Below are 21,372 nucleotides of genomic sequence, written 5' to 3'. Positions count from 1 at the left end.
CCTATTGGAAACTTCTCCCTTCTTCTCCTGGGGAAGGACAACTCTCACACAGACTTCGCTGCTCTGGAAAGTGATGAGGTCTATTAGCAAGGGCAGTGAAGGTGGCTGAGGACAACACTTTCTAAAACTCTGACTGAAGTCAAGGAAACAACTACTGTTGACATAAGTAGGAACAGGAGTTCTGTCTCAAGTGCCTATGGTTGCACATAAAAGCTAATGATATAAAACATCTGAATAAACACCTTGGTATTATACATTAGTTTATTACTTACTTCCTCATGAATCTACTGAAAAGCATTAAAATTCTGAGTGAGACAAATATAATTTATTTGCAGCCCAAGCCATCAGTATTTGTTTACATTTCTAAAGATTTTACATCAGAGATTTGGACAAGATAAGTACAGCAGCCTGTGCTTTCAGAGCCTATCCTCTAAACAGGAGCATAAGAGAGGGTTAACTTTCAAACATGTCAATAAAATCCATTTCACAAGTCTTATGGCCTAAATAACATCAGTGGGCAACGAACTGGAATTCACACTCATTTGGAACTTTAATAGATTATACTCCAACAGAAAGCTGGCAGATAAAAAAAGCTGAGATTGAAAAATAGCTCTAACATTCAGGATTCATTTTACTGCATTCCTTCAAAGAACACTTATTCAAGAAAAGTATTACTTGGGAAAGTGTTGCTGTGTAGAGTTTGTCTGGATGAGCTTCTTTGTTGAAACGTGAGACCCTACCAGCTTGTAGGTTTGTGATTTGTTCTCCTACACAAATTGACACTCAGAATGGTATGCTAGCTTATCATTCACAGTGCATCACACTTTAAGGAGATAGACATTGAACCAAGATTTAATGAAGTCACAGAAAAGGTAACCAATAGTCACAGAAAAGCTAACCAGTGGTTTCAACACTTTGCAGTGTTTTGCCAACAAGGGCTCAAAGAATATTTATCCACCTCTGTTCTCTAAACATTAATAAATTGTACAAAAAAGGAAGACTGTTCAGTGTGCATTGCCACATAGCCATACATAACCTTCACAGCTGATGAAGACTTTTGGCCTCTTGCCTTATCATAACCAACCTGTCCATGTAAGTCTTGAAAACCTAAACTTTGATGAACATCACTGCTTGACTAGATTTCAACAACAACCATGAACAAAAAGAAGACTTGCACTGTATGAATACTCGCACCTTAGCATGACAGGATCTTTTCCCAGCTTTCATTTGTAAATGGAGAAAGAAAGTCTAGGGATCTGTTAGATGAACATGTATTTTTTACATTATTTGAATAGGATTTTCCAAAGAATCGAAGGCAATGAAACTTGTGAATTTTAAACGGCACAACTTCTCCAAGCTACTTTGAAAAAGCATCTGTTATACTCATTTATGCTCAAGTATATTGTAACTTCAACATTTCTCTTGGAATGCCCAAATATACCATATATTCCCTGTGAAAATACAGTGTGTCAATCTTCACACTCAGCTTCTCTCTCAGCTGCTTCCAATGAGAATGCAGAATGCCTTTTCTAAACAAAATAAATCCATGCTACAGAATTAACAATAGACTGAAACAACATTCTGAACAAACAGTTGCTTTAATACAAGTAAATGAATGGTTGGTTCTTGGTCTCTGGTGAACTCTGGGATAATTTGTTTATTTTAGCACTACATTTCAAATGCTGAGTGAACTGGAAGATATCCCAGAAATGGTTTAACATTCATGTCATCACAGTATTGCTCAGAACATGTATGATTCAAACTTGACTGTGGTGCCAGGTCCTCCTTTCTACTGTTTCCCTCAGTGTCTGGGAACATTTAGCACTTCAGAAAGACCACAGGCAGGGTATGTTCCTGCAGTAAGGTTTGAATCACAATTCTGATTCTGGTAGTGATTCCCAAACAGGAAATGAAGTATGACATGAGAACAAGAAACATCTCTAGACCTAGAAAAACCTCTTAAGTGACCTATAGAGACATGTGGCTAGACAATCAATCATCCATCTTTAGACAGAGAGGAGTTCTTCTACAGAGATATCAGGGAAGGACTCAGTGCCCTCATGCAAATCTATGTCCCACTTTCATGTCCTACTTTTTCTCGATTCCCTTAGGCAAGACCAATAGCTCCTAACTGATCGTAGAAAAAGAAATCACTGTAACTCCCAAGGGAGCAGAGACTGAAATGATTTCTGACCTCTCCACATGGAGGAAAAGTGAAGAGGAGAAATGCGCTTGGTTTCCCAAACCAAAGCTCAAAATTCTTCAGCCCGTATCAGAGAGGGTTTTGTCTCTAATGAGAGCATTATTCCTTACCATTCTCTAATTCTAAATACTTCAGCAAGAAATCATCAAATCCACTGATATCCACTAGCATCTAACACAGACTTCTACCTCCCACCTGAATGTCTACAGTGATCTTGCAGTCTCAGTAAGAAAAAGGAAACATCCACACAAGTTCCTCTTTTGCAGGTTCAACAACTGCATCTATGAATGAAGAAAAATACCTCATTAAGCCCGCTTCAAGCCACCACACTAATTCACAGGAAACAAGTGATATTCTTCTTTTATAAAACAATGCTAGGAAAAGTATCACAAACAAACTAGGATTAACAGGTTTAAAACACCCCCAAACCATTAAAAAAAAAATCTTTTATAGTTTCTTTTTAGCAGTGTGTCATGGTCTGAGATGGCCCCCCCAGGAGTTGGGGGCTCAGAGGTGACTGGGTGCCAGGGCAGTGTTCCCTGGAGAGACAATCACCACTCGTCTTGTTCGCTTCTGCTAAAAATCATATATCACAGCACCGGAAGCTGTTGGCAGTTTCTCTGTTGGTGTCTGCTGCGTGTAGGTGTAGAAGGCCAGGGGGTGGCTGGGCATCTTCTTCCCCCTTCCGGGGGAGAGAGGGGAGCCCTGCGGCCCCCCCAACTCTGCCTAGGCTAGAGTTAGAGATAGCATTGGAGTGAGTGTGTGTTTGTGAGGGACATGACTCACAAACAACTGGTAAGCGGGAGAGAGAGAAGGCAGGCCTTGCAGCCAAGCCTTCTTCCCCCCCCACCCCCCTCTTTTTGCAGTTAAGTTGTGGAGGGCGGCCTTTTCTTTCCCTCCACTGTAAAGTGGAGGAGAGGCTCAGCATTGAAGCAGAGCCAAGTGGACAGGCTGAGAATGAAGCAGCTCGGCGCTAGGGAGAAGAATCCCAGGTGAAATTGGAGACGGGCCAGAGAGAGAGAAGCTCGGGAGTTGCCCTGCCCAAGCTGACCGTGGGCAGCCAAAAACTGACTTGGAAGAATGAAGATTCCAAACGCCTGCTGTGATAAGCTATACTACAGCAACAGCGAACTGAGGTATGAGACGGAGAGAGAGTGAATGACACAGCAGAGACTGACGTGGGACCGAGGAGAAAGGACTCAGAGCTACCTTCTTGGACTTTGTGAGGAAGGAAGGACTTCCACAAACAGCTGAAGGTTGCCCTCTCCCACGAGGGAGAGACTGGTTACTTCCCAGCCTGAAAAGACCTTTCCTAGACTAAAGTTAAAAGGAGAACCTTCGAAGGGACTGATAGAAGTGTAATAATATATATATATAGTTGCTTTTAGTTTGTACAGTACATTTATTTGTGTAAATAAATGTATATACTTTCCCCTCCCCCTATAGAAGCCTTTGGCCTGAAAGTTTCTCTCCTGTGTTGGGATAAATTGTGGGAAGGGGTGGGGGAACCTGGAAATTGGATCTTAGATTTCTAATGTGGCTCAAACTGCCACACAGTGTATTCAGTTTGCAGGCAATGATTCTGGACCTGGGAATGAGCTGGATACATCTTTACTGCAAATGCGACATATAAAATGTAAATTGAATTTGTTGCCCTGAAGTGTTCTCAAGATCCTTTTCCCCAACCTTTTATGGCTAGTAAGATGAGTTAACAACTACAGCATCCTGCACTACCTTGATAAAGAAGTGGTCTAGAGAGTGTGATGCTACTGCATCAACAAGGACAAAGGTTCAATGTGCAGTTATTCATGTTATTATAAGCAGCACATTCATAAAGAAAACCAAAAACCAAAACAACACCCCCCACACAAAATCCTACACACCACAAAAACTGCTAAGACTTGCAGCAAACTTCAACAAATTTTGTACGCCTCTAAACTTAATATTTAAAGGACAACAGTAGCGGCATGCACTTGCAATATAAAAGAACTTTCTTTTAGTAAAGATTTATGAGGCTAATGGCAATAAAGCCTACCTATTGTCCTGCACATTTTAAAAAAGGACATTGCATATGTATATTTAAATTGCCAGAGATGAACAGTGGGTCAAACAAAACTTAAAATGTTGAACTGTGTCAACCAAATTGATAGTGCATTTATTATTTCTACCCTTTCTTATCCATTTTGGCATAGTCAGTTCTGCTGCCAAAGCTTTTCTAGAAGGTGAATACAAAGGATATCAAGCACTATAATCACTGAATGAAATATGACCAATGCATTAATGTTCACTCAAATCTTTAGATCTAAAGAAAAAGCAATAAAATTAAATGCATGATTTAGAAGTAAGCTTAAACACTAAACTGATCCTAAATTCACCAAGGAAAGAAAACTTCACAAATCGCTGCAAAGAGCACTAGCAATCTCCCTCCCAGACAAAAGGTCAACTTCAGATACCTTGTTAATATGTATCTGGGTTTTAAAAAGTTCTAAGGAGAATGTTGCTTTATGACAAAGGTGCATAAGCCTACAGAAAAAGAGGTGGTCAAGGAAAAGGACAACCAAGGCATGTTCAAAATTAGATGATAGCTTTGCAGTCTCCAGGGTCTTAACCTCATTGTCCTTCCCCTGTTGCTAAATAGAGAAAGCAAGTTTGAGATGGCTAGTGGGAAAGATCTGAAGGTAGAAGAAAAATAACACTGAGACTAAATAAAGCAGATAGACACCTCTTGTTTCACTTGCCTCTTGGTTTTGCAGTAAACTGGCCAAGGAAACAGAAATAAAAATAACCTGACATCTGGGCTCCTATTCAGGCCTACACACCTCCTCACTTTTAGGTACCTAGTAGACATATCTAAATTTCTGTGCAGAGCCAGCAGACAACTCAGATCTCCTGAGACTGTCTGAGAGGAAAACACTGGCATCAACTCAGAAAACTAAGAAACTAATGTCCCAAGTTAAGTGAGATATAACTGTAGGACCCAGTGCATTACTACTGAAGCAACTTTAAACCTTGTCAGTGTGATATTTAGTGGACTTTTGCTATGCCTCATGAAGCCTCTTACGCTTTCTATTCTCTTTCAGGAAGCAGAGGGAAAGATAAAAACTTTAAAAAAAAAAAAGAAGGAGATTGTAGCTTTTGTCAAACAGTTGCTAATATCACAGTTATTTATATTACACCACCACCAAGGACAATGTATAGACAAATCAGAAGAACCAGACTACTTCCTTAATATGTCGATATTCCCAGGAATTAAAATTGGCTGCAATCCCTTTTGTCCTGACCTAATATTTTTTTCCTAAAAATGATGGATTACACAGTAATGCTCTATATACTTGGGCATGTTCCTCTCCCACTCTCTCTGCCCATGTCTTTGCTCACACTCCATTCCCACAGTAACTTTTGAAACAGTTATCCAACCTCAGAAAACAAATCAAGAAGCACAGTCTCTGAGTCTCTGGCTAAGCAGGTAAGTGGAGTTTTGTGAGGTATTTAGAGGTTCCACCTGGCTCTAAGTTCTTGGTGGGACTACTATTGATGACAGAAGTGTCTTCTGATGATCTAAAGCCTTCCTGCAATTTAAATACACCTTTTGATATTACATAACGGCCTTGCATACATTTGTCAAAATGATTACACAGTTCAGTTAAAGAGTTGACATGTGATCTATGCCACGCTAAGGGCAATTCATTTCGCAGTGACCAAATGTTGTGACTTCTTGAGGACATTTCGCTGATATTAATCACTTTCTTCAGAAAACTCATCAAAAATCATGTTCCAGATCTGTAATTACTTTACATCTTTTTAGCAATGAAAAGATCTAAGTCCAAATGACCACAGAGGCTCCTTCAAATACAGTATCCATCACAGAGGATGCAATTTTCCATGTTTACTTAAACTGAGATAGGAAAAAACCCCCGATGAAAATTAGAGACCATTTCTATACTGCTTCTGTGATATAGGCTCACCTAGAAAATTCTTCTCCTGATTCCTAAAATTCTTCAACTTCAGAAGATTTTAGAGAATAAGAGTGCATACCGCATTGCTGCTTTGCAAAGGTTTATTGGTAGTCATGTTCTGCGTGAGGAGTAAGGAACTTAATATTTATCCTCCTAGGAATAGAAGGTATAATTCTCATTCCCTTTATCTTGGATTATCTGTCAAGACAGTAAATGGACTGTTCAAACATTCAGGGTTTTGAGTGGTTTTAAGCTAAGATGAAACACAGGCCAAAGCTGTTAATATGTACTGCAAGACTGCATGCCTCAGCTGCTCAGTGCTCAGTCCTGGATGGGTCAAAGAGAAGGCTGGGAAACCACAGTCCATTTAAGATGGCAATCTGGGCATCCAAACCCAAAAGATAATCAAAGTCTCTTACTTTTGGTATGATCTGGGCCAGATACTACACTTAGATCACTTTTGCTTTGTACCTCAAAGGACTTCAAAGTCCAACGGACCCATCTTAACTCTATATTAAAACATGAGCTGTGTTCTTTTCTTGAACCATGTATTTTCTCAGGCTAAATCACTTACTCAAAATTCTTTGTAAATATCTGGAGTTTATTAGTAAAGTACAGAACTGACATATCCCCAAATTAATTTTAAGTCATTGTGACAGCATGTTACAAATTTGTGCTCTTTGTAGGCCACTTAACGTTTTCAAATAGCGCAGTCTAGACGCATTCTGAGCCTCCCCAGTTCTGCCACTTCAAAATGTCTGGGGCCTCTTCAAAGACTTGCAACGTCAAATCAGTCCCTCTTTCTCTTTTCTTCCTCTGATGAAACACATTTCAAGAGTGCTGTTCTAGATTTTACTATCCAGTTTAACCTCAATATCAATTATTGATAGCTTATTACACCTCACAAACACCAAGCTAATACTACGGACTACTATGGCTTACTGGAAGAGGGGAGCTAAAGCCAAGTACTTGATGTAGGTAACATCAAGAAGCTTGAAAGACAAATGCATGTTCAAACATAAGGAAAAACTTAGTTACTTGCTGAATAACTCATATTGCCAGAAACAGAACTCCCAGTGAGCCAGACCTTGGGTTCTGAACATAAGCAGATGGGATTTTTCAAAAGAAAATCCAACAGAATAATACTCATACTCTAAAGTACCAAATTACTTCAGTGCTACTGCAGCTTACATTGAACCAATTGCTTACATCTTATCCAGGACACCAGAGTTAACATTAAGCTTTATTTCAGTGAAAACAGAGGCAGGCCCTCTCTAAAGAAAGAATTTTATGAAGGTCTGAACCAAATTAATTCAAAGTAACTGAAGGCATATTGATATAAAGAGCTTCTACATCAGGCTGCTAGTCATAAACCTTCCAACAATGGAAGATGATAGTAAAACACCCCTAAAAATTATAGGTTGCTCCCATTATTTCTGAGGTCAATGGAATTTTCCACAATGAGAAATATATGACAATTTTTTAATTTCTTTTCCAGTGTAATTCACTGTCAATGAAAGCAAAGACAGGCTGAGGTACATCACCCTCGTCTCCTCAGTGTATTAAATAAAGAATTGTGAGAAAAAAGAGTGTTAATAGCCACAATACTTGTTCCACTTCTACGTGCTAATTTTTTGCCTAAATCTAACCAGTTACACATTAAAAAAAATAATCTCACTATGTTGTTTTCAAAATGCAAATGCACGTACTCTTTTTATTAACACATTTATATAATGCTGAAATCTAACAAAACAGCCTACCTGTACAAAAGAGTAGAGCAGATAATGAGTAGAGCAGAAAAATTAGCTATTTTCTACTTATACGAATTTAACGTTCAATTTTAATACTTGATAATACGGGTGAGTGCAAGACAGTCTGTAAACCATTCAGATGTGAATACCAGCAATCCAACATCCACAATCTCAAACTACTGATGTGACTTCAGGCCCTGAACACAGTGAAGGATTTACACTCTATCAGTCAAGTAGCTAATAAATACTAGCATAGTCTCGACATATTACAGAAGAGTTAAACTGTTCTCTGCCTGAGTTAGTTATTCTTACAACCATGGTAATAAAGTAATCAAAACTTAAAATTCAAAATCTGGAAATATAACCAGATTTAGGCAAATTAAAAAGAGGAGAAGCCATACCAGTATGGGCTTCTTGGTGTTTTTGGTTTTTTGTTTGTTTGTTTTTGGGTTTGTGTTTCGTTTGTTTTTGTTTAGTTTATTTGCTTTTGGTTTTGCTTGGGGTTTTTTTGTTGTTGTTTGTTTGTTTTGTTTATTTGTTTTTTCTTATTTTAACTTTTTTTTTTTAAATAAAAACCGTTTTTCTGCCCTAAGGCAACCTTGGAGTAAGAGAAAAAGGAAGACTATAACAAAACGGTTTGATCCAAAGGCCATCATAGCCAGTGAGAAGACCCTGACACCAGCAACTCTAAATAACATCCATCTTTTACAAGACCTTACATTTTACCCTTGTAGTGGATTCATGTTAAGCTATAGCTACGAAAACAATACTGTTGCCCTGTAGTAACTCCCAGAGAAACAATCTTTTTAAATGCTTTTCACTGTGTAGCTTGAGGCAGTGAAAATCCGAGTGTTCCTTTTATGGGATTAAGAACCTGCTCTTTTCTGTCACAAGTCTTACTTATGCTAACCTCATGCATTCACCCCTGATCCCTGGGTTCATTCCCAGTACCATTTCTCTTGTTGAATACTAACAAAATGAGCTATGAATCTTTTTTTTTTTCTATTGCCTTATGCTTCTCTTTCTGCTTGGGGTGCTCCAAAGCATTCTCCCGACAATATTTTCCAAAGCTCCTTCTTTCAACAGTCCTCTGGGAAACATCATGGTAACCTGATATATAACACGATGCTATCAAAGGCATCTACAGAGCAAATCTTGTGACAACAGCACTCCCCTAATGGGATTTGCATCCTGGCTTCATAGAAAAAGCACTTTAATAACCTCCCATTTTTTTCTTGTGCTGTAATCATCTGTTATGCTTCTCACTGGTACTTCAAAGTAATTCTCTATTGTTCTGTTACTCTGAACTCCAGCTCAGCGGGGTTTAGCTTTTCAAAGCATCACAGAGGGGAATCTTAATTACTCTTTTTTATTTAATTTTTTTTAAAAAAAATCTCAAATCCATTAAACAAACAAAAAATCCTTTTAGATCTCAGAATTTCCTGTTGCTGGATTTGCAGAAAATTAAAATCACCACCAACAAAAAAAATAGCCCAGTATGTCTCAAATTTTATCCAAAGACCTCATTCTATCACAGTTTCTACTATGGTGAGTAAACTTGAACTATCCAAAAGACCTGGAAGATCAGCTCTGTTCTCAGCTTTGCTAGTAACTATTTAAAAATTCACAAAAATCAATGAGACTCACTTTTGCAAATTCCTAGGTTCACATACCCAGGCTGTGTTTCTCAAGAGCCCCAATTCTGAACCAGACACACACTAACAATATACAGTCACCAATAGGAAAATTTACCATATTTCCGGAGTTTTAAGCTTAGTTTTATGAAGATAAATATAAAGCTTCCAGTTCAACAATGAAAATCTGGTAGACATCAAGCTTATACACTGAGTCATAGGCAAAGCGAAGTCTAGAAAAACTCTCTTCCCAAAATCCCTGCTAATGCAAACTACCGCATGTACTAAGATCCAGATACTACTTTGCACCTTGAGTACTGTGTCCAGCTCTGGGCCCTTCACTTCAAGAAAGACATTGAGATGCTGGAGCATGTCCAGAGAAGGGCGACGAAGCTGGTGAAGGGTCTGGAGGGTCATATGAGAAGCAGCTGAGGGAGATGTGGTTGTTTAGCCGGAAGAAAGGGAGGCTCAGGGGAGACCTTATCACTCTCTACCTGACAGGAGGTTGTAGCCAGGTGGGCGTTGGTCTCTTCTCCAAGGTAACAAGTGACCGGATAAGAGGACATAGCTTCAAGCTGCACCAGGGGAGGTTCAGGTTGGACATGAGGAGGAATTTCTTCATGGAAAGGGTTGTTAAGCATCGGAATGGACTGCCCAGGGAGGTGGTGGAGTCACTGTCCATGGAGGTGTTTAAGAAATGATGGGATGTAGCACTTAGTGCCATGGTCTAGTTGACAAGGTGGTGATTGGTCAAAGGTTAGACTCAATAATCTTGGAGGTATTTTTCAAGCTAAATGATTCTGTGATTCATTTCCAAGCTTAAAGCACGGGGCTAGCTAGCCCTAGAAAGGGTCAGATTTTCATATTCTTAAATCATAGATTCCCTACCCTTAAGAACACTTTAAACAACTTCTCTCAGACTCTTGTGGTTGAAGTACCTTAACTCACTGTGTGCAGTCCAACAACAGGCACACCACCACAACAAAATGCTGTTTAAAATCTAAATTGAGTGGCACGGAACAGCTAATTTAAGTTACTGAATACAAACTAAAAATTATATTTGTGTTTTGATTCAAATGTGGAAAAAATGAACTTCATTTTGACATATCCAGAATCTAATAGAACATAGTCCCTCTGTTCTCAGGGAAGAACAGAATAGTTTTGCTGAGGCCCACAGTAAGAGTTACTGCTAGTCTGGATGCCTGCTGGAAAGTGCAATAAAGCATACCAGTCCATGCGACATCCCAATCACCATTTTTATGAACATTTTCCTATTTATTAATAGTAGCTGCTCTGAATTTCCTTAAGTTTTATGCCAGCTGCCAATTCTGGGTCCAGTACAAATTTGAGATATACTACAAGTAAGTTCGGCTAGAAATGAAAATAAAAGGTGAGAAAAAAGCTCACCATATACCAACAAGGCAAGTTCGTGGATGATAGGTAAAAGGGCAAGTGAATGGCTGTACATACCAATAATTCCAGAAGTGCAGGTGAGTTCAACCACTAAAGACAATGGAGGAAAAGGTATCAATTATGGACAAGAAAAAATAGCACCAGGGAAAGTCAGGTTATTTTCCTCCTGTTATTAAACTACAATATCCTTTTCTCTGCTCTGAGAAAATAAAACTGTTCCAAGTAATCTGTTACTATCCCCTCTATATATCTACCTGAGCTTTACATCACCACTTGTATCTTATTTACCTTTACATACAGCTCTTGGACCTCAACAGAAGACATTCAAAATATCAGTCATCAATTAGATTGCAGACAAAAGCATATGGAACATAAAATGAATGGGAGCAGGTGGCATTCAAACAGAGATGATTTTGAAATTGGTGATACAAATTAGCACCTTTCCCAACTTGATTACTCATAAGAGGAGATATTTTGCAATGCAAGTCACCTCCAGGTGCTAACCATCCATTCATTAGCAGCATTTTCACCACACAGTAGGCTGACCTTGATAGGAAATTTGCCTCACATTCAAGATACAATTTAAAATCCACTAGACACTTTGTTGCAATATGGGTATTGATAGAGATGGAAACTTGCAAAAAACCTCAATGTATGGATAAGCAATCACAACAGAAGTAGTGTAAAGAAATACAGTTTACATGAAGACAATTTAACAGAGTTTGAATTTGAGTTATTACACTGCTGCTGTAGTGTAGAAGGATGCATTCTGTTAACTCAGATTCTCCCCCCTAAAATATAGAGCTGAAATCTCCAGGGTGGGCAACATTCCTCTTTCTGGAATTCCTCCATGATCACAATCTACAAAGTGTCATAAAATGACTATATACTATGCATATAGAGAAGTGGCTGTCGGTGCTGTCAGTAGGGCAGCACATGAAAACATAGCTAGACCCCGACTTCCTTCCTTGAAAAGAAGGGTCCATGAAAGGGACTTTTTAGCAATGTACATCTGAAGGGTACATATTTTTGCAGTCTGGTTTCACAGATGTCTCCTTCTCATCTACTTATCCAACATTAAATACTGAATCCTTGTCAGGATTCAGTCAGCCTGTTCCAAAAGGATATTGGTAGTTTAGTATAGTACATCAGCCAAGGGCATTTGGTAGTATAAATGGCTAATATTTAAACTACTTCAGCATGTTCTGTTTGATTAAAAGCTTTCATGGAACATCTTTATTTGCAGAAAAAGATCACAATCCTCTTGAGGAAGACACAGTGGCCACTGTATCACAACCATTGAAAGAACTGAAAAATATCCACGGACCCATTTTCTTACTGTAAAGCACAACTTCATCAGATTGCTGTAGAATGTTGCCATTTTACTCTGATTCTTGAAATAATAATCTTATTTTTCAAAGCATAATTCCTTGCTCTTTAAAGCTGTAACTGTCAACATTTAAGAAAGGAAAGTACTCTACAATGTACAGTCATTTAACATCCTATCATCAAGTGAGGACATGAAGACAATTCTGGATCATTTGAGTAGCTTGTAGGAACAATGTTTTCAGAAACAGGAAACAACTTTCAGGTCCTGAACTTGAGACAATTTTACAGAGGTAATTTCTCAGCACTACAATAATTCTGCCTCTTCCCTAGGGAGACATCAAAAAACAGAAGTACTTGCAATCACTAGACATTGGTGAAATTCTTGGCATAAGTAAGTCATTGCATTTCTGATTAATGAGATTTTAAAGAGCAGAATCAAAGCCTCAGGAACTTTCATTTAACTCTCCAGAAAGCCCATTCTGTTTTCAGCCACTAAAGCCTGGGCTTCTGTACTTTTCAAACTTAACATAAAGACAGCTTTAGACTTTAGATTCAGAGTAATTTCTGTTAAAGATATATTTACATGTGAAACCACTTGCAAAGTAGCCCTAGAGACTAGAAAATTCACATAAGCAGGAATTTAGAAAGTGTAAGGGTGTTGTTAAGGTAAGGTCATACTGGATTCAGTCTTCCTTACAGAGACTTCACAGACAGAAAAATGTGCAGCTCTGAGGAAAGCGGGACCCTGACTCTTCCATATATTTTCCACAATTAGGATCAAGATTGCAAGGGAATCCATACAACTTCCTCAGGTAAAAATCACTGCATTAGCAGCTACAGTCAAAGCACTTTTGATGAATCTGACTGATGTTCCCAGCCTTATGCTTACTCATAGCCTACTTCCAACCCTCTGCATCCACCTCACTTTTCCATATTCAGTCTCCTTATATCAGCTTCACTTACTGTGAGAGCTTTTTCCCTTACCTATTCCCCTTTACTGACCTATTCCCTTCAATTTTGCTTGCCACTTGCTTTGCCCCTTCTCACTATACCCAACCCAATAAATCCCTCAGGGAACAACCAGTGTTTTCTGTCATGTTATTCTTCACCCTGCTTTGAAAAACTACCCCTTCTCCCACATTTCATCCTGAAATTTCATCCTTTGGGACAGCACTAATACTGCATGACTGTACCTAACACAAAGGGGACATGTTCTAGATTGATTTACTACATAGTGAATAAAATAAACTAAAATCATATAGTCTTTGACTTGTACTAACTCGCTATTTTCACTTACCCTGCTTGTATGGTAAGAGTGGTAAAAGATGTCCTCTGGAAGTGATGAAAACTGATCAGTGTCCTTCACAAAGCACAGGGAAGGAAGTTCATGCAAACTTGTACAGACTGAAATACTTCTTTTCAAAAGTATGTCAGTAAAAATAGATTTCTCACAAGTCTGTAATAAGACAAAGGCTAATTAGCTGCAACCACTTCTTCTTGAGGTCAAGAGGAGTTACACCTGGGATGATTTCAGCCTAGAATAGCCACACTTATCGATGCGATTTTTTTTCAAACTCAGGACATATCAATCACACCTTCAATTTTACTTGACGCTAAACTGACAAGGCTAATGAAATGAATTATTTTGACAGGACACAATCTACTTGAAAATAACACATTCTGTACTCAGTGTAACAGCCAAGATTGCTGTAGCTTAGAGAAGATGGACAATATTTTATTTTCTTTTTCTTCCTTTCTATTTTTCTCTCCCTTTTCCCCTTCATTTGTGTAGCTGGCAATATTCTGTGGATTAACTGCCCCATTTTTTCCTTCTCATCACTCATTTATGAGATCTCAAACATATACAGTTGGTCATCAAGCACAGTTTCTAAGGATGTTTCATTCTTTCAGAAATTCTTTCAGTTTCCATACCAAACTCCCCAGGTTCTCCTAGTCCTGCAACAGTCTCTGTGTTGAAACTCTTTCAGAAGTAGGATCCAGAAGATTGCTGATATCTACAGCAGTCCACTAGAATTGTAAGCCAGGTATTGCCAAAACCTTGTCCTGAATTCACTAAGGTTTACTGAAGATGCTTTGAAGAAAAACATTTCAGGTCCACTATGTCACCACCTTCCTGTCATTTTACTTAGATAGAAAATATCCACCTATTTCCGAAAGTAATCTACCAGCTGAAGTCTTATTAGCTTAAATAGGACTTCTGCTCCTAAGTCTCACAAACTCTTTGGGACACTATTCACAGCACCAATAATCACTGTACACGCAATTATGCTCAGAGAACAGGAACCCATTGAGGTAGTTTCACACAAAGCAGTCTTAGGTCTACTCGATTTTATTCAGCTTCTTATCCCAAGCCTTTACAGAAGCACTACAGTTAAGAGACCATTAGTGTTAACAGTTAGAAGCACTCCATGCCAGAAGGTTAGATCAAAAGAGGAAGACTTAAAAATTCTAAAGGACAGACAAAAACATAGTCTGATTAACAGAACACAGCACAAACACATGCAAGGTACTACAGCACACCAAATACTGCCATTAACTGTGCATGTCTGATTTGCTGTCTCTTTTTTTAACCTCAACTCTCAAAACAGGAAAGGTGGGACAAAGAAATAAGATCAAAATATTTCACCTTCTTTCCTTCATTACTTAATACAGAACAGGTCTCTCAGTGTATCTTTTTAAATGCAAAAATAAGTAGAATCACATCTATAAAATAACTTGACAGCCCTTCTACTTCCCTTTCTTGCTGATTATGCAAATGAAAGCGAGCCCATTTGGGGTATAGCACTTCTTCAGATGCTTTGAATCATCTAGTGCAGCTCTCTCCCTTTTTTTCTCACTTGTCTGGCTATATAGGCACCTAATTTGTGTTTACTGGAATTAAGTGATACAAATACATCCTGCCACTTATTCCAATTCCTTTCAACTGCACAGCTACCCCCTGCCTGTCCTTATGCCTATGGTGAAATCAAATAGCTCTATCTTCCTCAGTCAGTTAAGAGGAATCTCTGCAAGGTTCACATCCTGGTAACAAGTTGGAGACAGTTCCTGTGGCTTTTCAGAAAGCTTCTGAAGGACTACATTCCTGCACTGGAGGAATTAATAGTTCCAAGCTTGTAGAGATTTACATATCTCCACAAAATGTCAGTAAATCTGAAGCTATCATACCAGAGATGATGATTAGCACTGTGCATATTTAACAAAGGGGTAGTGAAATCTGATTTGCATATTTCTGACAAGCACGCAAATTCCCACCGCTTTCACAACTTAATATCTACACGGTTCATTTTATTTTGATTAAAATTAAAACATTTCACTTATGACCTTTAAAGGAATGCTTGCTTCCAGACTCTTAAATGCACCATTGATCTGCTGCACTTTGTCAGCAAAACAATGATCGCTCCTAAGCTGCCTATGAAAAGCTGGTCTTATATAGATCAGTCCATAAACTTCCCACTGACGTATGCAATGCAGAGATGCAAAATTTGCATAATCAGCCCGTTTGCTGCATTCAGCAACAAGGGACATATTCTGCCAATTTACGCCCTCATCAGAAGGTTGCTCTAGCAAAGAGGAAATTGCCACACTGCAATTCAGCAGACATGAAGTACATTAGCCAGGTAGCAGCTAAGTAAATAAGCAAATGAAGATGTATGTAAGTTATTATTACCTTTGCTCCACAGACAATGGAAATGACCTTTGTTTAAAGGCTGGTTCAGAATCAGAAGGCAAAACTTCAGGTTTCCTGTAAGATAAATGTTGATTCTCATTAGCAAGACTATTGATTTTTTTATCCTTTTTTTTATTTTCCTTTTGCCAGATTAATTTTGATGCAACCACCTTAGACCAACTCCACAAATTTCCTTGCTTCTTAGGTTTTACCATTTTCAGATAGAGAAGCTGTCAGAACTTCATTAGATACCTTTTACTTGGTAGGGTTTTATTAAACCTTTAATTTATAAGTGACTTTTACTTACTGAAGGCCACCCTCAACAGGACCCCATATCTATACAGCTCTCTCATTTAATCTCCCACTTGCTGCTGCTGCTGCCTAGATGCAACGAATACTGACATGAGCTTCACCCTACCCTCTATTAACAGGGAAGGCGGTAGGTGACTTCATATGAAGATGTCCCTAATCTACATCCAATATTCCACCCTCCTGGACAATGAAGAACTCTTGCAGCCATCAGTGGCTTCTTTGCCTGTGTTTTAATATCACATAAAAGCTCTAATTTTGGTTGATCCACTCTGGTAGATACTTTCTAAATACAGAATGAAAGCCCATGACCCAGGAGCTTCAAATCAAAAGCTAGTAAGAGAAAAAGTGTACTTGAACCTGTGTTATCTAGGTGATACTGCAGATTAAAAATCTCGGTGGATTTACCAGCCCAACTTGATTGAGCTCATAAAGCCTCCTGCCCCAGCAAAATGTGCATTGTGAAGGTCGATAATAAACTCACAGATATAAAAGCCTTAAAAGAAAAAAAGGATTTATGATATGACACACTTTGAATTCAAAGAGTAAATACATAAATCTTTTGACAGCTGCCTGTGGTGGGATTTGCATTATTTCACTTCCTAATTATCTTGCCAATCATACAGGAATACAAGTTTCCTCTGGAGCTTGATATCCTTAGGCAATCAGGTTAATGAAGTATTATTTGGTCATTTGAAGCCACTGTAATTGAAAAAAGAAAACCTCTATCACTAGAAAGTCTTTTAAGCTTTTGAGAAGATCCTGTATAGCAGGAGGCAGAAGGCTACAAATGAAGCTGTGGCTTAAGCCATATGATGTTACCAGGGAAAATAACAGGTGGTCAAAGTCCTGAAGACGTAGGAACATCTTAGGGTGAGAGTTGGGAGAAGCAGTATTTAAAATAATTAATTAAACGCATGGTTAGGAGCAGGAAGTGAAGGTTAGTGACTGGGATACCACTATTCTGCATTTTGCCTTTTGAGTGATTTAGGGTTTCCCCATTGACCCATTCTATGCCTCAGTTCCCTAGAACAGAAGTAACGGTATTGTCCTCTTTCATAAGTATCAAGAGAAACATAACGACCTAGATAATTTTTACCCCACAAAAAGTCTGCATGATTATCATAGCTATCTTCTGCATGGTGCTTCGAAATACCTCCCCTCATGCCTTCCACTTTCATTTTTCCTGACATGGTCCACACTTCCTTTTAATTCATGTACATATGGGGGAATAAATTTATGTGGGGAATAAATTTTCGTAGGGAATAAACAGAGAGGTCAGAGGAGCAAGTAAACAAAGGAAAGTGAAAAAACATTTTTCTTTGTGTAGTCCGAACAGTTTTGCCTTGTCCTTGAACTTTAGGAGAAAGGTAGAAAACAATACATCTAAACTAAGTGCCAATTTCCAACTGCCTCACAAAATGGGACCTCCACAGCAGATCTCCTAATGATTGTTAAGTGAGAGAGGCTGCCAGCTCCTTATATTAAACATAATCATCTAGTGATGCCCTCCACTGAAAAGAGCCAGCAAATATCACAGGTTCTTTTACTGATAGGGTAATACAAATATGCATGGGTGCTGTAAGGCTATTCCTGCTGGTGAATAACAAAAGGCATTTCTGTGCCTTAAGCTGTATCAACATATGAAAATGCTGTAGATTTTCAGCATTTTTTGCAAATCAGGAGTACTCTTGTTATATACATTGAGGTACATTTTTGAAGCCAAGGCCTGTCTGTGGGTACTCACACTGAGACTTCAGAGGCCGATTTTCAGAGATGACACTTCCAAGAGCTTCCAGTGAGGCCCGTAAGAGCTTCTGGCTCTTACATGTTCAGTTGTTGCAAGGAAGCTAAGAAGAAGATGCCCCCAACACACACAATCAGAAGCAGGCAGGTTGTGAGTTTTGGGTTGTTTGTTGTTTGTTTGAGTTTTCTAAAGCACAGTTATACGTTGAAAAAGTGGAGAAATGGAAATTATTGTTTCTCCTGCTTTAAGAAAAGTAAACATTCCAGTTATTTCAAACCAGTCATTTCATGCAATTAACGCATGATAAAATGCTATGATTAATGCTACGATTAATGCTACCAAAATGAGCCTAAATGTCAATATTTTAATGGTGCTTGCTGAGTTAATATAAAGCTGCACACAGGGCTCAGTCCTCGGTAGATGTAAAACAGTAATAAAATTGAGCTGCAGTAATTTACCACCATTGCCCTAAAAAACTGTTAATAAATTGGGACATCTGAAGGCAAAGACCACGTCAGCAGACAGAATATGCAACATTCATCACTCTGAGAAAAACTGATGAGAGCTCACTGTGCCACTGCTCTGAGCACTCTACTGGCTATTCATTTGAAAACAAATCTACTTCAAGGCCATTTATCTTTAAAAGCCCTTAACAAATTAGGAAGCATCTATCTCCTGATTGTCTGCCCATCCATTTTTCACAAAGATAATTAGCACCCTGACCCAACCATTAATGACATTGTGCTCTGTTTGGATTAAAGGGAAAGAGGATTCTATAAGCAAGAATTCAGCAGCAAAAATAACCTTTCCCCAGACATGGATATCTCCACTGAAGAAGCTTTTGCGGGCCTTTGATAAAGGCAGAACAAGCTATTCTTTTGCTGTCTTTTGCATAGTTTCTTCCATTTTTAGTATAACTTTCTTTTCCCTATGTATTTTTGCAGCTTTTGCAGACTGAGCAAATTCAACCATCTGCAGCTCAAGCAGAAAAGAATAAATTTCTCTGTACAAAACCTCCAGTTTATTCTTGATGTTTACATCAACACAGAGAACAAATGGAGCCAATTCCCAGTCAAAGTCCTCCTGTAGATGAATTAGCCGTGCACTAAGGCTGATTTCTACAGGACAGGAGGATGACTATAGGAAAATTTTACTTTCATTTATGGAACTAAATTTGTTTCTCATCTTGTTTTTCTATTGGCTGCTTATAAACCTTGAAGTCTTACAGGCCCAAGCTACATATGTATGTATTAACAGATACAAAACTACATCAATAGGCAGTTACATGCAAAAAGATAGTTAAAAAAGTCTTTTAGCAGACTTGGAAAATTCCTAGTCTTTGGATAAAGCTGTATCATTTTTAATCCTGCTTGAAACACAGAGAACCCTTTCCCTAATTTCTGAGGTTACAAATCAATCAATCATCAATCCCTACAGGTTTCTACTGGGACGCTCTGTGAATACGTCATCCCTTCTGAAAACTTTTTCCCTTCTCTGCTTTCCAACTTTTATTTAGCTGCACTTCTTTGATGAAGCTTTTCTCATGGTTGCTTAGAAATTACTTTAATCAAAAGTGTTGTGAATGTCCCTGACAGCCTATGCAACGCCTTTTTACCCCATTGTAACTCACCCAGAAAAATTCCAATATATTTTAGAGCACAGTTCTGCTATTCTAAAAGCCTGCTTGACTTCTCCCTGTCATGTTATACTCATCTAGCTATTCTATAAATATTTATAATATCATTATGTGTTTTTTATTGATTTCCCCTTGTCATATGCCAGTCTTCAGGCTGTATGTCTGTCACAAAGCATATGCAAAAGGCATATATATTTTTAAAGACAACCTTTTCTCTGATAGCCAGTAAAATAATACATACCGCTCCTCTGCTTCCTTTCAGTGTTAGAATAATATTGCTAGGAGTTATCCCACATACTGTGAGGTTCTTGGCTATTGAATTTTCCAAGAGGGAAAAAAAAGCTTTCAGTGCTTCAAACAAGGGGGCCTTTGGGAAAGATCACTACTATTCCCTGTCTTTGTGAAATTATGTAAGCAGTAATATACAATGGGGGATACGCTATGATAAGATACAGGCATGCCTCAAGTTACTAACCAAATATGACTTCAAAGTCAGAGCTTCAACCACAGAAAAGGGCTTACACTAAGCGGTTAATGTTTTGGTTTGGTTTTGGTATTTGTGTTTTACTGCTTGCCTGAAGAGGAGTGATTCCTTTCCTTTCCAGTGATCTATCAAACATCTACAAAGAGGCAGGTTTAGTACAGAGGAAGAAGTAAGAAAGGGACAGGTAATATGGGGGCAGAGATGAAAGCTGGAAGATAGTTTCAGTTTCCAGAAAATTTCTGTACTGATAGAAATACATCTAGATAACAAAGATACTAAGATCCATTGAAAACATATTGCAGTCACACATATTCCTAATCACATAAGTGGAAGTCCAAATATAAAACAGCTTTGAGAGGGAAAAACTCTGAATGATCTCACTGAAAATTTCCTTTGTTGTTGTTGCTGCTCTCACATCAATCTACAGATATCTATACCATGATATTAAAAAAAATAAAAATATTTGGTTTCCAGTACCATATCATATTCAGGAAATTCCTACCCCTCAGATTAATTTTTTAAACGAACAGTCACTGCCTACTTAAATGTCAGAGTATTTGGGAAGGGACAAGGCATTTTTTCACAATTTCAAAATTGACTGATAGGACAGCAGAGCAACAGGTTAAGGTAGCTCTTTTTATGGCAGTTGAAGTTTCTTCTGCTGCAGAAGAATTAATATGTGATTCTAAGAATTCCACATAAGCTATATTTAGTGGGAGACCATCATAATAAACCCTAAAGAAAGTAGTTCATAAAACCAGCGAAGATAACAAAGTAATCTTCCTGCAGAATTACAGCAACGATAGATAAGGCTATTGCTACAGATCAAAGTTACTGAAGTGACTTGGGATTTTAAAACTAAAATAAAAGAGTTTGGGGGATCAGCAGCAAATCTACACCCTTTTCTGCCAAGTAAGCACCTGTCTCCCAGTGCTAAGTCCAAAAGTGATGCTCTGGAAAGAGCTACTTGGCCAACTTATTGAAATGGACCATTTCATTCAGGGGTTTTATTAAGGGCTACCATCCACTTCCCGAACAGACTCAAACAGTCTCCCCACCAGAAATGAAGTAAGACAGAAACTAAGGAGAAATGAGTCCATCAGACTAAGGAGCATCCCCCGTTTCCTGAAGGGGTTTCTTCAATGTGCTGTTTGCTTTCTATTTTTTAAATGTTGAAACTCAGCACCTGTAGTTTCCTACCTGCTACACAGATACAATTCCT

General features: G+C 38.5%; 1 protein-coding gene across 2 annotated transcripts in view; it reads right to left on the bottom strand.

Annotated features, from left to right (window-relative positions):
* The window catches only part of TPK1 (thiamin pyrophosphokinase 1), a 306,395-nt gene that overhangs the window by 234,609 nt on the left and 50,414 nt on the right, over positions 1-21,372 (bottom strand). Inside the window, exon 2 of one of the 2 annotated variants that reach the window (XM_027715024.2) lies at positions 15,975-16,049. The exons of the other annotated variant lie outside the window; for it this stretch is intronic. Coding sequence (XP_027570825.1) covers positions 15,975-16,049 — 75 coding nt within the window. The remainder of the gene's footprint in view (positions 1-15,974; positions 16,050-21,372) is intronic. 2 annotated transcript variants of the gene reach the window in all.

Source organism: Pipra filicauda, unplaced genomic scaffold (assembly GCF_003945595.2).
Source record: "Pipra filicauda isolate LSUMZ 115617 unplaced genomic scaffold, ASM394559v2 scaffold137_size4652046_pilon, whole genome shotgun sequence".
Classification (NCBI taxonomy): domain Eukaryota; kingdom Metazoa; phylum Chordata; class Aves; order Passeriformes; family Pipridae; genus Pipra; species Pipra filicauda.
Note: the sequence above shows the minus strand (reverse complement) of the source record. Positions and strands in the feature narration are given on the sequence as shown.